The sequence below is a fragment of the Camelus dromedarius genome, chromosome 9 (genome assembly GCF_036321535.1).
Source record: "Camelus dromedarius isolate mCamDro1 chromosome 9, mCamDro1.pat, whole genome shotgun sequence".
NCBI lineage: Eukaryota > Metazoa > Chordata > Mammalia > Artiodactyla > Camelidae > Camelus > Camelus dromedarius.
In genome coordinates, this window is record NC_087444.1 from 76,284,050 (window position 1) to 76,303,570 (window position 19,521).

At 41.2% G+C, this 19,521-nt stretch overlaps 1 protein-coding gene across 4 annotated transcripts; it reads right to left on the bottom strand.

The window, feature by feature from the left end:
- Positions 1 to 1,689: 1,689 nt before the first annotated feature.
- On the bottom strand, positions 1,690 to 17,401 carry LOC105091273 (zinc finger protein 347). Of its 4 annotated transcripts, none has more exons than XM_064489757.1 (5): positions 17,157 to 17,401; positions 15,056 to 15,179; positions 14,880 to 14,977; positions 8,397 to 8,517; positions 1,690 to 7,062 (listed from the first exon to the last, which is right to left on the bottom strand). In XM_064489757.1, exons 3-5 carry the CDS (start codon positions 14,892 to 14,894, stop codon positions 5,138 to 5,140), a joined length of 2,061 nt encoding a protein of 686 aa, XP_064345827.1. In that variant the 5' UTR covers positions 14,895 to 14,977; positions 15,056 to 15,179; positions 17,157 to 17,401; the 3' UTR covers positions 1,690 to 5,137. The 4 variants fall into 4 exon arrangements, with proteins under 4 accessions (XP_064345827.1, XP_010981042.2, XP_064345826.1 ...); XM_010982740.3 differs by having other exon boundaries at positions 8,397 to 8,523; positions 17,157 to 17,399; XM_064489756.1 differs by having other exon boundaries at positions 8,397 to 8,523; positions 17,046 to 17,399.
- Between the last annotated feature and the right edge of the window lie 2,120 nt (positions 17,402 to 19,521).

The following is a 19,521-nucleotide window of genomic DNA, read 5'->3' on the forward strand; positions in this document are numbered from 1 at the left end:
GATTTTCCACGTTTCTTGAAATTTAACGTGTGGAGGTGTTTGTCAAGTTATAAATAGGAGTCATAAGTTTTCAGAAAAATCAAATTGAAAGGCCAGAAGAAAATTGTCTATTTGAACTTACAGTTGGGAGCATTATATCCAGATTTCTGAACAGAAGTTTAATTCCATTTTGTGGACCCTATATTTTATTATATATATTTCAATTGAAGTATAGTTGAATTACAATATTATCTTAGCTACAGGTGTACAGCATCGTGACAAACTATTTTTATAGGCTTTAATTCATTACAAGTTATTTCAAAGTCATGGCTGTGATTCCCTGTGAAGTACAAAATGTTGCCATGGTAATTGCTTAATTATGTTATATATAGTAGTTTGGATTTCTTAATCTTCACTGCTATCTTGCCCCTCCCCTCTTGCTTTTCTCCACTGATAACCTCGATTGTTTTCTGTATCTCTGAATCTGTTCCTGTGTGGCTATATACATTTTTTGGTTTTAATGTCTACATTCCAAATGTAAGTGATATCATACTGCCTTTCTCTTTGATGTGTCTCAGTAAGCCTAATATCCTCTAGGTCCAACCACGGTGCTACAAAAGGCAATTTCATTCTGTTTTATAGCTGTATCTTTTTGAATACGAGTTTTTTTCCCAGGTATATGTACAGGAGTAGAGTTGCTGGGTCATATGGCAGTTCTATTTTCAGTCGTTTGAGAAACCTCATTTTCTGAATCATGTATTTTATTATTTGCTTAAAGAGACTGCTTTGCCCAATTTACATATTTAGCTTGGATTTCTTGACTTTACTTCAGTGAAAAACCCAGAGGATGTATAAATCAAGGGCTTGTCTTCATTTGTGTGGCATGGAAACGTACATAGAGGAACGACAGGTGCAAAATTCGAGTTCTATAACCATGAAGATAGAAGCTTCTCATGTTTTCAGCTTCACTGAGAGTTGCAATGATACAACGTAATGTACTAAATGTTAAAAATGGGGGAGTAAGAGACTTGTTGCTAAGGTGCAGGTGCATCACTAGGACTCTGGAAACAAAACGTGTTAATTGTACCTTAAAACGCAACTCTCCAATTCGTCCTGATCATGTCACTGTGTCTACCATCATGTCTTCCTTCCATTCATACAACAGAACTATTATCTGAATTCAAAAAGCAGATAATAGCCAGTGCTTCTTTGACTGCATAACTTCCACACAACAGGATGCACCATTTTCATGTGTACAATATTGTGTGATTTAGTATGTTTGCAACTTGTTCAACCACAATATTATCATCATACATCACTCTCTCTTAAAGAAAATGTTCAGCAGCAGGGCATTCATTGAATGAATTGATACAATCACACGATAAATTACTATAGAGACATTGTGTTATTTGTATGTATTTAGTTACAAGGGAAGCTTGATTTTCGAACACCTGACTACAGCCAACTCCCATAAAGATTTCACATCACCATTTTGTGATTCCAGTGCTTTCAATAAAGTGAAGCTCCAAGGTAACTCTTCACGTTTATAATGCAACTTCTTTCTACAAGTCATTTCCTTGTGAGCATTATCATATCACAAGACACCCAAAATAACTCACTGATTTATGTATTTCCCTGTTGTAAAATACAGAAAAACACAAGGAAGAGAAAAAAATACAAAGAAAAATTTTATAAACATATTTTATTGCAATAGAAAATTAACCACGTAACATATCATCTGATCCCATAATTTAAAATTCAAATTTTAAGTCTTTTGATAATTGTTTCTCTGGTATGTTGCTAAGTTATATTATCTAGAAAACATTCCGAGACACTAATTTTTAGCAACCTAGTGTAAAAGTCTTAGGTAATATATCTAAGGAAGATTTTTTCAAACATTTGAAACTGTATTGAACAATGGGATGCTTCTCTGCTTAGAAGGATTACACCTCACCACAACCTCTTCCTACTTGGCCTGTGTGATCAAGGTGACAAAACAGCCTGAGGGCTTCCTCTTTTGAGCAACTTTAACCAACTGGAAGTTCAAACCCAAAGTGGGTGTGCTCCCCTCAGCCCCCACCTAGCAATCACATTAAGACTAAGCCGGACACCATTCCTTGCTTCTTCATATCATTTCTGGAACAACTTGAAACTCTCCCCTGGCCCCCTAGATATCTGAATTATAGAACATTCTCGTAACACTTGAACGTTAATATCACTCTGAATGACAAAACCAACCTTTGGCTGGAGGTCCGTCCTAATCCAGTCAATAACCACAAAAGCAAATCAGCAACAATACTTTTGCAAAATATATGAAATTCCTAGTTTATCTATCAAATAAACATGTTCCTACTGTACATGGTTCATTTTTAAAAGAAAACTCAGGACTACTGTTCTTCGCTAATTATTGTACTCAGTTGGTCAAGGACAAAAGTGAAACTGTAGAACTTTTAAAATTTCTACTATTTTTCATATGCTTACTGTATTCCTATTTTCCCTGCATGTAAATTTAGATGCATGTCATGAGACTGATTTGGATGGGGAAAAAAACACAGGAAGAAATATATTCATATGCTGAATATTCAGGACTAAGGAGCAGCTTTTAGGGAGTGTTTAAAAAAAAAAAGTCCCAAGGTGGAGTCACTTACCCACAAGATAGCAAACCAAGACTTAAATGTAGTTTCAGCCCTCAAAGAAATAGGACAGTAAACCAATCACTGTCAACTGTCCTGAACACCAGAGGTAACCTACGGGGTAAGATTTCTGTCCTTCCCCTAAACAAGGTAGACTTGCCTGAGAGAACCTTTCCCTTTACTAATAACTTTCTATCCCACCCAGTTTATGCCTGAAAAGGTGTTCCATAGCGTACAGCTCCTTGGAACACCTCTTAATTTAGAAGGTGGAGTGCAGCCCAATTCACAAATCATGCAATAAAACCAACTAGATCTTTAAATGTACTCTCTTCAATTTTTGCACATTAGTCGGAGTCTGAAATGAACTCCTCTGCCTCTCAAGCTCTTTTGATTAACTTTTCCTCTTGCGGGAACTGCTCTCCCCTCAAATTCCAAAGGTAAGAGGAACTTTTCACTAAACATACATACCTACACCACCTACTCCCACGCGATGGAGAAAGTGACCAGCTTTCCCCGAGCCTTGTTCCCACCACATAACCGGTCACGCTCCTCCTGTGAAACAGCCGGTCCCTGGACGCCCTGCTGCTCTGCTCATGGGCGGGCGGGGCAGGCGGGGAGCTTTCTGCGCTGTAGCCCGCTGCGGCCTGTCTACAGGCCGGCACCCTGAACACGCGTCTGCTGAGTCAAGTCAGCTTTACATTAGTCTCCGACTCTCCCTGATGCTAATCCACACAATATTGAATCTGATAATTCCGGGTCCTGTTTTTCCAGGGAACTTGGACGTGAGTTGCCGTGCCTGATGAAGTTGGCCCCTTCATCTTACTGATTCCTTCCCAGGGAGAAAACTCAAAGGCCTATAATGTAGGAATCAACAGACTTCAAACTTCAGGATAAAAGGCATGAAAAGCAATGTACTCCTCTCGAGGAAAATGAAACAATATTTAGACACGGAAGACAATGGGTCATTTTCATTTCCACATGTCCTTCTGCCTCTTATACACACATCACGTCATCAGGTTTACCCTGTTGTGACTTGTAATGATTCTGCAGTTGGCCGCATTTCAGAGAAGTAAAAACTGATTTCTTCCTAGTATGCATTCTCTGACAGGTGGTCTGTTGCAATTATTGCTCAAAAAACTCACAAAATTCATGACATTTGTAAGGATTCCTGGAATAGGAGTTCTTCAGGGAAACCTAAGGACAGTTTCTTAAAATTGTTTCCATGTTCAGTGTACCTGTGTACTTTCTGACCTGTAAGGATTTTCTCATTAGACCAGAGCAGTTGGGACATGATAAAAAACGTTACAACATTCATTCTGTTTGAAACCTTGTTTTCCAACAGAAATTCTGTGTTCCGCATAGTTGATCTTCAGGTACAAGCCTTAGCACACATACTGTTTAGTGAGGTTTCTCTCCAAACTGTATATTCTTAAGTCTAGTGGACTGTGAGACTGCATACATTTTCTACCATATGTTACGATAGCTGTTCAACATGGACTTTCTCCTGTTGCCTAAGAAACAGAACTCAAGCTAAAGGTTTAGCCACACCATTACATTTGTAAGGTATCACACCAGTATGTCCCGCAACTTGTGGATCTTTGGGTAAATTCCTCACCACACACATTTGTGTGGTTTCTCTCCATGATAAATATTCTAATCTCTAGTAATGAGTGAGGAGTATTATGAAACTGCTATTTTCATTGCATTTTTAAGTAAGATGTGTATGGTGAACCCCCTGCTATAAGGCATGACCCAAAAGCTTTGCTACATTCAGAACATCTCTAATGTTCTGTCCAGTATGGACTACCTGGTAACTGCTGAAAGGTGAGCCCCAAGTAAGGATTTTTCTCATTCAGGGCCTCGATGATCTCCAGAATGACTTCTCTGCTGAATGAATCCCCTGTCTATAATCCTGGTCATACTAAATCCATGTATCTGATTGCCCTCCAGGACGACTGTTCCAATGAAGCTTAAGATGTGCACACCTGCTAAAGCCCTTACTTAACGTTCCTCACCAATAGGATTCTCTGGCTCTAAGTTAGGCTTCAAAGAACAATGAAAGATTTGCCGCACACGTTATGTTTGCAACATTCCTCTCTAGTAGGAATTTATGGTGGATCTTTTTTACCTGAGGCACAGTTGACTTACAATATTGCTGGTTAAATCTGATGTATGAATTTTGACTGAAGACATTGAGACATTCATTCCATTTCTATGATTTCTGTCCACTATGGATTATCTGACGGTGAGTGAGTCTTTTTCACATTCATAATATGTCCATTTCTCCCCACAATGAATCTCCTGTGAATTTAAAATGTCAATTTTGAATGATGACCTTCCCACATATATCATATTGATACGGTTTCTCCTGTGTATCTACTCCCTGAGGCGTACTGAGGGTTGAGATGTGAGGAAAAGCTTTTTCAACACTCGTTACTTTTGAAAGGTTTCTCCTCACAATGAGTTCTCCAATGCCTTGCAAGGTGTAAATTTTGACCAAAGCCTTTCCCACATACATCACATTTTTAGGGTTTCTCTCCTGACTGGATTAGTTGATGTTCTGTGAGATGTGAGCCTTGATGTGAGGTTTTGAAACCCTTACTACGTTTATAAGGTCTCTGACCACAATGAATTCTCTGATGATTGTTAAGGTTTGTTTCTGTGCTAAAACCCTTGCTGCACTCATTACATTTGTAAGGTTTCTCTCCAGTATGAATTCTCTGATGTTTTGCAAGCTCTGCTTTGTGATTAAAGGCACTGCCACACTCATTACATTTATAAGGTCTCTTTTCAGTATGAATTCTGTGATGAATCCTGAGGGTTGATTTATATCTGAAGACCTTGCCACACTCACAACATTGATAAGGCTTCTCTCCAGTATGAATTCGCTGATGGTTTGCAAGCACTCCTTTGCGACGAAAGGCCTTGCCACACTCATTACATTTATAAGGTCTCTGTCCAGAATGAATTCTCTGATGATTGTTAAGGTTTGCTTTTACGCTAAAGACCTTGCTGCACTCATTACATTTGTAAGGTTTCTCTCCAGTATGAATTCTCTGATGGTTTGCAAGGACTCCTTTGCGACGAAAGGCCCTGCCACACTCATTACATTTGTAACGTCTCTCTTCAGTATGAATTCCGTGATGACTTCTGAGGGTTGATTTACACCTGAAGACCTTGCCACACTCACTACATTGATAAGGTTTCTCTTCAGTATGAATTCTCTGATGGCTTCCAAGGGCTTTTTTGTAACAAAAGCCCTTGCCACATTCACTACATTTGAAAGGTCTCTCTCCAGTATGAATTTTCTGATGAATTGCAAGATTTCCTTTATAGCGAAAGACTTTGCCACAGTCATTACATTTAAAATGTTCCTCTTCATTATGAATTTTCTGATGAACTGCAAGATTTCCTTTATAGCGAAACACTTTGCCACACTCATTACATTTAAAATGTTTCTCTCCAGTATGAATCCTCTGATGAATTGCAAGGGATGAATTTCGACGGCAGCTTTTTCCACAGACATCACATTTATATGATCTTTGTCCTGAATGGACTACTTGATGTTGCCTGAGATGTGATCTCTCACAAAAGCCCTTGCCACACTCACTGCATTTATATGGTCTCTCTCCAGAATGAATCCTATCATGCTTTGCAAGACTTTGAATGAGAGTAAATACCTTGCCACACTCATTACACTTGTAAGGTTTCTCTCCAGTATGAATTCTCTCGTGCCTGCGAAGAGTATCTTTATGATTAAAGACCTTGCCACACAAATTACATGTGTAATGTCTCTCACGAGTATGAATTCTCTGATGTCTTGCAAGTTTTGAATGAAAAGGGAAGACTTTTCCACATACATCACATTTATATAATTTCTGTCCTGTATGGATGATCTGGTGTCTACTGAGGTATGACCCTTGGAGAAGAGGTTTGCCACTCGGAGTACTTTTGTACAGTCTTTCGCTGTGTGTCTTCAGGTCTCGTGTCAGTACTAAAGGATGCATAAAATCACTCCCATATATTTCAGAAATGTTGGTTTGGACACTAGAAGAATTTCCTAGAAGTGGTGAAAATGAGGCACTACTGTTGCCTCTCTTGTCAGCTTCATTAAAAAAATCAATTTTCTCTTCACTTTTAAAAATATGCAGTTCATTCTGAAAGCTTAATGCAAGTCTGTTTCCCCTGGGCTCGGTCCCTGCACCACTTGTGGCACGTTGGTCTCCCTCTTCACGCAGATTTCCACTACCGTTTACAAACGTTCCTTTGTGATTTCTTTCCTCATCTCTCTGCTGAGAGTCACTGTCATATGCATTTTCCTGGATGCTCCTGGGGTCAAACTGTTTTCTTTCAGTCCTTACATGTCTTTCTGTTATCACTGTTTGGAGTAATTTTTTATCCATATTTGCCTTCACTTGTAATTTCTTGATCACAAGTATATGAGACATATCTATAAAGAACCATAAGTACCCCATTCATTAAATTCATCAGTAAATGTTTAACATTAAATACATGATAGTACACTAAAAGTAGTGCTTATACCAAACAGAGATATGAAGACACCTAGCATGATCTTGTAAGTTTTAGGAACACAGAATACTAGGATTCTTTACCAAAAATGAAGTGATCAAAGGTAATTCTAATAATTTTATGACAGCCTAGTTTCAAACAACCTATGACAAAAGGACACAAATGGAACAAAGTTCTTTTTCCTATCAAAGAAATTATTTTTCCTTGGTAACTCCAAATCACATACTAATTAACAGTAGATACTGCTGTTTCATAATTGAGGATGAAACTACTATTCTACATAAATTTTGCATACTTACTGTAAAGGAGGAAGTGCTAAGGAAGAGAAAATAGCCTGTGAAAGAACATATCTAGCATTCTGAGTAATAACTAAAATTCATGGCAGTTTAGAATAGGGAAACAAATTTGGTAGAGAAAAAATTAAGTATTTGACAAACGAATTAAAAATAAAAAAGTTTTTCAAAATACTTCCTAAGAAAAAATACACCCATAAGTTGGGGAGATGAAATATATCCTTCAAGGGTTTTCAGTAAAAATAAACTTCTGTTTGCCCAACAAACTCTCCACTGTGAAAAGAGGATCCCAAACACTATTAATGCTGTGGCTTCCTCTCTATCCTCTGAGAGCTGACCTGTGTTCACACTTTTCATACATTCTGACCCATTGGGGTGTTTTTGCTTTTTTTTTTTTTTTTTTTTTTTGCTATTTTCAAGTCATGTCCCATAGTTTAGGGCTGTTTGCTATTCTCCCCCAAAAAGGAGATAATATTCAGATCAGAAAAAGAAACCCTTGCCTATCAGAAGAAAGAACTGCAAAATGCTGTATCTTGTCCAGAATCACAACTCTCTTGTTTAGCTGAGGAGTGAGGACTCTTCAGATGTGTCTGGGAAAATGATAACTTCCCACCACATGCCTCCTGAATATATAGAGACCAGTGTGGTATGCAGGTATCTAGCTCTCTTCCTAACAATACAGAGTGAAGAGCCAAGGTAGAAGGCAGAATACAGGAATTTGGGTATTGAATAGAGTTTGCCATTGAGCTTTATTGATAATTCAGCCCTGGAACAACCCCTGATATAACATGAAAAGGGCAGATCATCTGAAGAAAGGGTCAGTTTAAAGCCACTGTACTATATCATGTCTGAGACAACAGGGCTTTCAGATCAACCAAAACAGGGGCTGCCAAGAGGCACACAGGGGAAAATGCAGTACACCCAAGGGCACATCTGAACTTCAAGAGTGAAGCTCTCTCACCCACAGACAGCAGGTTCCTGCAGGTCTCCAACATCACGTCCCTGTACAAGGTCCTCTGAGCAGGGACCAGGCACTCCCACTCCTCCTGCGAGAATGTGATGGCCACATCCTCGAAGGTCAGCTGTTCCTGAAATGAAAATATAATTCACCAAGGGGTCAAGAAGAGAGTTCTTAACTCCATACAAAGTGAAAAGATAGAAGGGTTAAGGATTGTTTCAGGTGAAGTAAGTATTCTGACAGATGGAAGTTAAGTATTTGGAGCAAACTGTGTGTCCCCGTTTTATTTTTTAATTTTTTTCTTTCCTGCTTTAAATTGTTCCATATCTTCCTATGAGACTATGATATCATCCAATTAATAGACATTTGTTGTCCGTGTAGATAATCCATGACACACATGTAAATAAGATTCAGCGAGTTGTCTGTGCCACTGCAGTAGATATTCTGTCCTACACACAGACAGACAGTCAATATCTAGATGAGCAACAGCATGAGTGGTGTCTTCAGAGATGACAAAGTCCACATTGGCTTTACAGAAATGTCAAAATCTCAATTATGATGATGATAACAACAACAATGATAAAAAGTGTTGGAATACTTCCTATAGGATAAACATTCCTCAAAATAAGTAATTTAGAGGCATGAATTTTGTTATCAACATATTATCTCATTAGGAGAGATCTGTTCCATTCTTACAAAGAAAAAAATTATGTCACAGACACACTGAGAAACTCAACTCAACTCAAGAAGCTAAGAAATGTCACAGCAAGCACCTGAACTCAGAGGGTTGGGCTCTGAAATTCAACCTTAGGAATAAAACAGTGAAGGTACAGAGAAATTCTGGAGAGGCTCTGGAGAAATGGAAACCCTACACTGTTGGTAGGAATGTAATTTGGTCCAGCCACCATAAAACACACTACAGAGATTCCTTAAAAACTTGGAAAATAGAGGTACCCTTTGATCCAGCAATCCCACTCCTGGGCACTGATCAGGAGGAAACTCAAATGCAAACAGAGACATGCATCCCAATGTGCACAGCAGCATTTACAGTAACTGAGCCATGGAAGCAACCTGAATGTCCTTTGACGGATGACTAAATAAAGGCGTTGTGGAATATACAGAGTGAAACACTACTCAGCCTTAAAAAAGAAATAAATGCCAGTGGGAACAACATGGATGGGCCTAGGGATTATCATATTAAGTGAAGTAAGTCAGAGAAAGATATGTATGCTACCACTCATATGTGCAAGTTAACAAAATGATACAAATGAATATATTTATAAAACAGATTCACAGACATAAAATACATATTCATGGCGACCAAAGAGGAAAGTGGGGGAGGGATATACATCAGGAGTTTGGAATTAGCACATACAAATTACTACAGATACAACAGAAAAACAACAAGGTCCTACTGCATATAGCACAGGGACTACATTCAATACCTTGAAATAATCTTTAATGAAAAAGAATACTATATATGTATGTATAACTGTATCACTCTGATGCACACCATAAACAGAAGACTGTAAATCAACTGTAACTCAATTTTAAAAAAGGAAACACTAGATGCATTCCTTCTGAAATTACACTCAAGTGAAGTGGCCTGGCCGGGGCTCCAGCCTCTCACCACTGTACAATGTGCCTCAGCAGGGACCAACAGACAAAGTAACAAGAGGAAAAACAGACAGGGAGTGACACAGAGACACAGACACAAAGGGAGTGTGTCAGAGAGTGGGAACTGTTAACTTTCAAAAATCTAAGGAGAAGGAAAAGCTAAAACTGAAAGGGTGGAAGAAGCCATCCCACCTAAAGTGAGCAGGCGACTGACTACACTGCGGGGCCAAATGACATCTTTCAAAGTCCAAAAGCCCCCGTTTCTAGGCTCGCAGAAGGCTGCCTGCCATCTCCTCAAAGATAAAGTATGTTCTGTCCTGGGCGTGTTCACCAGTTAATGCCCCATCTCACACTAGCTGAGGCTGGTTTCTTTCAGGCTGGTCTCCACCTTATCCATCATAAATTCCACAGCCCATCACAACCCTGAGATTCTTACCTCACCTACAACCAATCAAAAAACTTGGGCACAGCCCCCAACCCATTGACTTCACCTGCTCCTCCGCCCCGTCCCAAAAAAGACCCTGGACTTTCATCACAACGCTCGCACAGGCACGCCTCGTGTGTGCGCTCCACTGCTGTCTATGGCAGTGTAACCTGATACGTTCCTTTTCTATTTCCAGTTTTTGTCTCTGGTAAATTCTTTGAGCACCCATGCACCTGTCTGCTGTGTTCCCCAACATACACTGTATCAGACAAAACGACAAAATAAAGACAAAAAATGACACAAGATACAAAAGATATTACATAATGTTAAATGAGTCCGTTCACCAAGAAGATAAAGGAATTCTATGTTTATACCTAATGTTAGAGCTTCCCCCAAAATGAAGCAAACGTGAACAGAAATGAAGAAAGAAACAGAATCAGCTCAGCAATAGTTGAGGACTTCAGTGACCCAGTTTCACTTCTGGATGGAACCAGACTGAAGATCAAAGGAATCACAGGACCTGAACAACACTACAGACCGACTGGACATGACACACACGTACAGATCACTCCACCAACAGCAGCAGAAAACACGCGCTTCTCAAGCACACATGAAATATTCTCCATGACACAGCACATGTTAGGCCACAAAAGAAATCCTAACAATTTTAAGACACAGAGATCATAAAAGGTTAACTTGTTGTAATCACAATGAAATAAAACTAAAACAGGAGAACGGAAAAGGAAAAAGTCTGCAAAATATGGAAACTAAGCAACTAATTCTTAAACAATCAATGGCACAAAGAAGAAATCACACGAATATTGTTAAACATTTGGATGAAAAAGAAAACACAACATGCCGTAATTTACAACACACAGTGAAGGCTGTGGTGAAAGGGAATTCGACACAGCAAAATGGTTACAACAAAATGCAAAGGATTTCAGATCAGAAAACCATTTTTACATCTCAAGAAAGTAGAAAGAGAAGATCAAACTAAATCCAACTTTAGCAAAGAAAGGGTGAAATAAGATTTGACCAGAAAGAAGGAAAAGGAAATTAGAAACATTTAAATGTCAACAGAGCAAGAGTTAGTGTTGGGAAAAACTTAAATGGAAAAACGTTTAACCAGATTCGGAAAGAAAGAAAAAAAGAACCAAAACCAGATATGAAACAAGAGAGACTGCAACTGATATGGGGGGAGGGTATCCCTCAAGTGGTAGAGCACATGCTCAGCCCCCAAGAGGTCCTGGGTTCAGTCAGTACCTCCTCCCGCAAGTGGAAATCAATGAAGAAACCTAAGTACCTCCCCCTAATAAAAAACAGAAACAACACAAGTAATTGATATTGAAGTCATTTTTTAAAAGACTATAAGAGAATATTATACACAATAATGCCTACAAACTACATAATCTAGCACATTTTTAGAAACACACAACCTACTGAACCTTAATCATTAAAAAATAAAAAAATTGAACCAAATTATGACTTGAGAGGCTCAAGTAGTAATCAAAGATCTAAAACAAAGAAACATCTAGGCTCAAATAAGTGCACTGTAGAATTCTACTATTAAAAAAAGAATAATCTGAAAAAAAATTTATCTTTAATGCTGCTAAAAATTCTCGAGGCAAGATACTGAAACGAAATCCACAGAAAGACCCAACAAGAAAGAGGAACTAAAAATCAATACTCCTCTTGAATACTGGTGCAAAATCCTTGACAAAGTACTAGCAAACCAACTTCAACAGCACATTCAAAATATCTGAATGACTGAACCCAGGACCTCGTGGGTGCTGAGCATGTGCTCTACCACTTGAGCTATATATACCCTTCCCCTATATCAGTTGCAATCTCTTTTGTTTCATATCTGGTTTTTGTTATTTTTCTCTTCTGTTTTCCTAATCTAGTTAAGGTATTTATTCTTATAAGGCAAGGGGGCCTCAATATACAAAAATCAATTCATTTCTTAGATCACATAAACATTTTAAAGAAAAAAACCCACACGGATCATCTCACCTGATGCATAAAAACCCATTCTGCAAAATTAAACAACCTTTCAAGATATTAGCACTGAACAAAATAGAAACAGTAAATGACTCAAAAGAATATATATCATTTATGGGGTGGGTATTAGTGGTAGAGTGCATGCCTAGCATACACGGGCTCCAGGGTTCAAACCCTAGTACCTAAAGTAAGTAAATAAATAAACCTAACTACCTTCCCCTAGAAGCAAACAAAAAAATGAACATGACTTATGAAACACATACAGCTAACATCATACAAAAAAGTTAAACAATGGAAGTTTTTTCCTCTCAGATCAGGAAGTCAAGGATGTACACTCTCTGCACTACTGTTTCAAAAAGTAGTGAAACTCCTGCCAGTGCGATTAGATAAGAAAAAGAAATCAAAGTTTTCAAAGTGAAAAACAAGTAAAATTAACTTCTTTCTTACATGATACGGTTATAAATGTATAACCTGTAAAGATTCCACAAGAAAACGGGTACATCAAATAATAATTTTAGAAAAGTTGCACAATACAAAACGAACATGCAAAACTCAGATGCATTTCATTATACAATAAACAATGTCCATAGAAAATTAGAGAAGAAAAGTATTTAGTAAGTATTTAAAGAGGGATGAAATATTTAGGAATACATTTGCGAAGAAGGGTAACGTCTTGTAAACAGAAAACTATTAAAACATTCCTAAAAGAAATCCAAAAATATACACATAAATGGACAGACAACCTGTACTCATGCACTGCAAGTATTAATACTCTTGAAATGTCCAAACTATCCAAACTCTTCTACACATTCAACGGAGTCATTAACAAAATTCCAATGGCTTTCTCTGCAGAAATAGGAAAAACACGCTAAAGGTTATAGGAAATTTCAAGTGGCCCAAATACCCAAAATGCTGGAAGAAGAAACATGGAGGCCTCCTTTTTTCAGATTTCAAAGCATCCTACAAAGTAATCAAGATGGTGCGTTACCGGTATAGACACAGATACACAAATCAATGGAACAGAAGAGAATGCTCGGATACAATCCTTTACATCTATTTAAAATGTACTGACAAGGACATTAAGATTGCAGAGTGAAAAAAAGACAGTCTCACAACAAATGGTGCTGGGAAACTGGGTATTTACCTGTAAAACAATGAAGCTGAAACCTTATGGGCCAAACACAACCAACACAGTGAAAAGGAAAAAACAGAAGAATGGAGGTGATCAAAGTGATATAAAGAATTTCCAACCCCCAAACACTTAGATTTATTTCATAGTTTAAAATAGATGATGGAATAAAACACCCTCTATCACTGATATCTCTTACTCATTATGATTTCAGTCACTGACTCATTCATTCAGCTTCGATTCTCTTAGAAAAAGTCACAACAAATTTCCCCTTATTGCTCTATTTCCAGATTTTACCAAGTATTGGGCACGTTAATACCGACATCCACATGCAGCTTCTATTTATTTTAATGAAGGTGCTGTGGATTGAATCCAGGACCTCAGCTAAATATTGTTTTAAATATTTTGCTTTATTTATTTTTTATTTTGTTTTGGGGGAAGGTAATTAGGTGTACTTATTTATTTTAAACATTTGCATCTCCCTTATCTTGATTCATAGATTGGACAGTGCATCCAGATGGGCCACTACACAACCCTGCTGCCCAACAGCACTGACACACCAGTTGTTTGAATCCACTAGTGTGAAGCCCTGCCCAGGACAATGCTCAGTGGAGACGCTTCGCATGTTCCAGGTCACTGGGTCACAGGGATGGAATCTAAGTGGATGACAAACACTGAGGAAAGAAGCTGGGTGACTGTGAATGTATAGGCATTAGGCTGGATACTTCAGGGTCAGACAAGATTAGCAGGTCCAAAACAGGGCATTTTGGAAGGACAGACAAAACAATCAACTAATGTGGTATATATACACAAGTGAAAACTACTCGGCTAAAAAAGAATAACATGATGTCATCTGTAGCAACATGGATTAATGTGGAGTTCATCATTCTAAGTGAACAACAGGAAAAAGAAAGAAATACTATAGGATATCACTTATATGTGGAATCTAGAAAAAAGTCTAAAAAAAAAAAGACACAGATAAACTTATTTACAAAAAAGCAACAAACTTACAGACATAGAAAACTTAGGGTTACCAGGGAGAATAGTGGGTGGGAAGTAATAAATTGGGAGTTTGAGATTTGCAGATACTAACTACTATATAAAATAGATAAACAACTTTATACTGTATAGCACAGGGAACTATATTCAATACCTTGTAGCAACCTATAATGAAAAAGAACATGAAAAGGAATATACGTCTGTGTGTGTGTGTGTGTGTATGAAGGTAACGTTACGCTGTACATCAGAAATTGACACAACATTGTAAACTCACTATACTTTGACAATAAAGAGAAAACTCAAAATATGACTTTACCTGAGAAGGAGCCATTCCTGACTCCTTTTCTTTCTTCTTCCTCTTCTTCCCGACTTCTTCCTCAGACAAGTGGAGTCTTCAGAGATCAATCTTTCAAGCTGAAAACCTTCTGTTTAATGCTCCTAAAAAAATACCCACTTCCTGTGCCACAACCACACACATCGGGGGAACCTCACCACGTGCACTAAACAGTCCTCTTCTGCCCACTGTCACAGGAGGGACTCAGGACAGGAAACCACACAGAGGCCAACCAGGCACTTCTTCACATTTCTTGGTATCTCACTCCACTCGTGGTGAGGCCTACAAAGCGATTATTTGACAAGTGTACACACTGTGCAATAATTCTCACAAGAAAGTAATTTATACTTCTGTCAACTCGAGATTACCATTTTGTCTCTATGTGGTGATTCCAAGTATACAGTCGCACTATGAGAGTAACTACAGTCAGCAGGCTGTACGTTAGATGTGCGGGTTGCACTATTTTATTTTACAACTCAACGTTTGTAACCTTTGGCCAACATCTCCCCGTTTCCCTCTCCACCCAGCCCTCAGGACAACCTTTACACTCCAAGGCTCTATGAGTCTTACATTTCAGGTTTCCAAGTAGTGCCCTTCTTCTGTCCTAGCACTGTCTTAATTCATGGCTGACATAAATTTTCTGTCCACCCATGTGTGAACAGACATTTTAGCTCATTCTGCAACTCAGATGTCCTAAATAATGCAGTAATGCTCACTGCAGTGCAGATATTTCCCTGAATAGAACGATTTCGTTCCCTTTGACTATCTAGCCAGAGGTGTGTGATTTAAGCAAACAAACGCTAAATGTATTACATTGTAAAGCCATCAATCAGTATGACACAGATTAGTCGTCCACATCCAACATCTCACCTGCCATCTGCATTCAGTTTGCCCCCTCAACCTGCACTGTGTGTTTCCATTTCATTCTTTATCTGTCTCCCTATTTGTTTGTGTCACTATCTTTGTTCCCCTCTACCCTCCCTCTGTCCCTGCTGCGCTCCTGTCCCCTCCCTCGCCCCGGTCCTGCCCCAATCGGCAACGTGTTCCCCCTCTTGCTGCTCCTTCCCCCCAACCTTTCTGATTGCCCCGTATCTCCACGGATTTCTGCCTGATTCTTCCTCCACCTCTGCTCCCTGTCGGCCCTCCGGCTTACATCCCTTCTAACCTTTCACCCTCCCTTCCTCCCCACTCTCACACCCCAGGTGGCTGTGCCTCCTTCCTGCTCTTTCTCTTCCTCTGCTCTTCAAGTCAATAGCTGTCCTCTGTCCTCCGGGACCAGCATGCTTTGAAGGCCATGGTTCCAAGTCTTTTAAACTCTCTCCCACTCCCTGTGTGAAGCGCCTAACCGTCGTTAGTCACCCTGTCTTCCCGCCTTCCCGCCGACCCAGGGCCCCTCTCCTGCTGTGGCTCTCCAATGGCCGGAGATCCTGTTCCTTTATTCACGTCTCTATATTATCCACCTGCTACTTTAAGGGATAAATCTATTTACTACCGTTTTGCAAGTACCTCAGCTACCTCAACGACACCATCCATTCGCTAACATTCTTTTCTCCTCAGTGTTTCTATTTTCCTCTGAGCTGCTCTTTGTCTCTTGTTCAACTGAACCCCTCGCCCAAGAATTTACTGGAGGAGTGAATAAATGCCCGCCTAAAGGAAGAGACTGTTTTCCAGCGGAGTCGAATTTGGGACGTAACAATACTGGGGAGTCACACGGCTGACTCACGTCACCTCCCCCTATGTGGGGTGGGGGAAGGGCTGACTACGAAGGGGAGGCCCGCGGGACAGAACGACCGGCCTGTGGAGGGTGCCAATGTAGAGGCTGGGAGGGAGGGGGTCTTAGGAGGGGACCGTGAGGCCCAGAATCCCAGGACCAGGGAGAGGAACGCGGCCTGACGGGAGCGGGGCGGCCGGCGGCTCTGCCCAGGGTCGAGAGGGCGAGGCTGGGGGCGCGTTTCCACTTCGCGGAAGAGGAAGTTACACGGGAGGGGGCAGAAGGACGGACTAGAGGGTTCTGAGCAGGAAAATATCAGCATCGGCGGTGTCTTCGTGACGGAAGGCAGAAAAAGCCAAGGGCAGGGACTGGCCTCAGAGCGGTTTCAGACCCAAAGGAAAAGATCCCCGACCTGGAGCGGCCCCCACCGGACTTACGTGGCTGGGAGGCCTGGTGCTGGGGCTGTAGGTCCGCAGTGACTACCACACCCTAAGGACGGAGGAAGAGGGACAGCGCTGCACGATTTACATTAGAAAAGAGGAACTTACACTCTGCTGCGACCTCCCCTCAGCGATTTCCACCACCGGGTCCGTAAACATCTGCACATCCGCGAAACGAGAGGCGGGACTTCCGGCGTCGGGCCGGTTAGCGCTACCGGCAGGGCGGGGCGGAAGTGCAGCCAGGTTTGCACGGGGACCGGCGCGAGGAGGGGCAGGGGACGGGGTGGGGACGGGCAGTGGATGATTTGTCAGTGGCCTTCAGATGAGGTAAGGCCATGGGAAACAAGTACAGGGTCACAGCATGTTTGTACTATGCTGTAAATAATGATTGTACGCATGCGTCGGTTATAGAACTTTTAGAACAAAGAAAATAGAAGTACGCATGTGCTAGATACTCTGAAGCCTTACTACCATAGAAGTTGACACTGCGCATGTGCTGGCAGAAAATACAGAAAAGCAGGATAGCTGCACCTTAGGCTGCGCGCACCACCTTGTGGCAATAGAATAAAGTGCTGTAAACTCCATGTGCACTCAGGGTGAATTCTGTTTTGTGGTATGGCAGCTCCTCGTGAATTTTTTCAGTTGGGCCGCTCACTTCCACGTATCCCACTTCAGGCTCCCTTGGCTGACGCTTGGCACTGTGAACATGATGAGCTGAGTGCCCCCTCTGAACCAGCTTCCCCGGACCAGAATCCTCAGATGAAATCTATGTGGCCTCCTATCTCTCTATAGTCCCAGGTGGCAGCCTATTTGCTGACGTGTGCTTAGCCTGAGGATTGGGACACAGTGGCACCCTGGCCAGATTATGTCTGGAGGGCGCTGGAGTTTTTAGAAAATAATGTCCCACTAGCCCACCGAGAGGTAGCCAGGAAGGTGGCCTGGATGTTTTTGTCGCTTTTGCGGTATGCTAGCCAAGACGTGAGAGAATTGCAGGTGCAAGTAGAGCAGTTACAGCGCAAGGAAGAGGAACTCCAGCCGAGACTCAGCCCAGCAGAAAGGTGACCACATGGTCCTAGCTCCGCCGCCTCTGAGATCTATTGTGTCTCTGCAGCTCCAGTCCCACCGTCCCCGAGAGCGGTAAGCCCGACCCCTCCCCTCGTTCCACTGTGTCTTCAACCCATGGTGAGGCAGTGGGTGGAACTGGAGGAGCGCATTGCTCAGGGGGCACCTCCTCCTCTGGGACTGCAGCGACCCATGGGACAAACAACCTACATGTCTCTACATCAGTGGAATTGCGAGACGTGGCAAAGCAATGCAAGCAGCTTATGGGTTACTCACTCCCTGCATGGCTACTGCCCATTTAGGACTATGACAGCACTAATAGCACTGTATCTAGACCACCCCATACATAAAGTAACTGACACTCTGGCTCCTCTGGGGGATGTAAACGTGCGCTGAAAGGGGGTGCGCACTGCCAAGACTAAAGGTGAGTCCAAGAACTCCTACCGTGCAGTGATTTACAAAGGGAAGTTCACACAGAGGAGGAAAATTGGGAATGCTCCAACTTTGGTAGGGCCCCAAAAGCTAGCTTGCTGGCAGATATGATGTGATTTACTGGCAGCTGGCTTAGAACATGCAAAATTACATAGCCAGCCTTTGGAGGTGCTGATGGCCTTATGGAAAAAATTACAGCCTGAGCAACAATATACTCCGTTGCCAACCTCCCATCAGGACTGAGAGTTAGCCTAGCTAATTTCCTCCCAGACTAGGAGGAAGGCCAAAGTATTTGGGACATGAGGCACCCCGACGACCAGAGGCCACATGTTAAACTATCTTTCCACTGATGACCCATAAGTCAAAAGCGAGTACTGGCACAAGGAGACACAGGAGCTGAAATTACATTAGTACATGGAAATCCAGAGCATTCTCGGGAACTGTGGATTAATATAGAAGGAAATGGAAACAACCAAATGAGCCTTAAACCAGTGATTCTGATTTTGGGCATTGGTCGTCTGCCCCCTGCTGCATATGAAGTGCATATATCGCCAGTAGCTGAATATATTCTGGGAAGAGGCATTTTGCAAGGATTGCAAAAACAGATGACTCAAGGGGAATTGCACCTGAGAGTTCGCGTACTGAAAACAGTTATCCGGGGGCATCCTCGTCACGTACCTATGATTTTGCCACAGGCCACACAAGTGGTGAATGTCTGGCAATATCGATTGAGCGGAGGCAATGAGGAAATAGGACAGAGTATTCTGAAGCTTGAGCAAGCCGGTTTTATTTGGGCTACCCATAGCCCGTATAACTCTCCGCTGTGGCTAAGCCTGAAGGCTCCTGGAGGACGACAGAGGACTGTCGGGAACTGCATAAATTCACTCCACGCATGCACGCAGCTGTGCCAACTATAACAGATTTGCTGGACCGGATGTCCCATGAATTGAGTACTTGTCACTATGTGGTTGACCTGGCT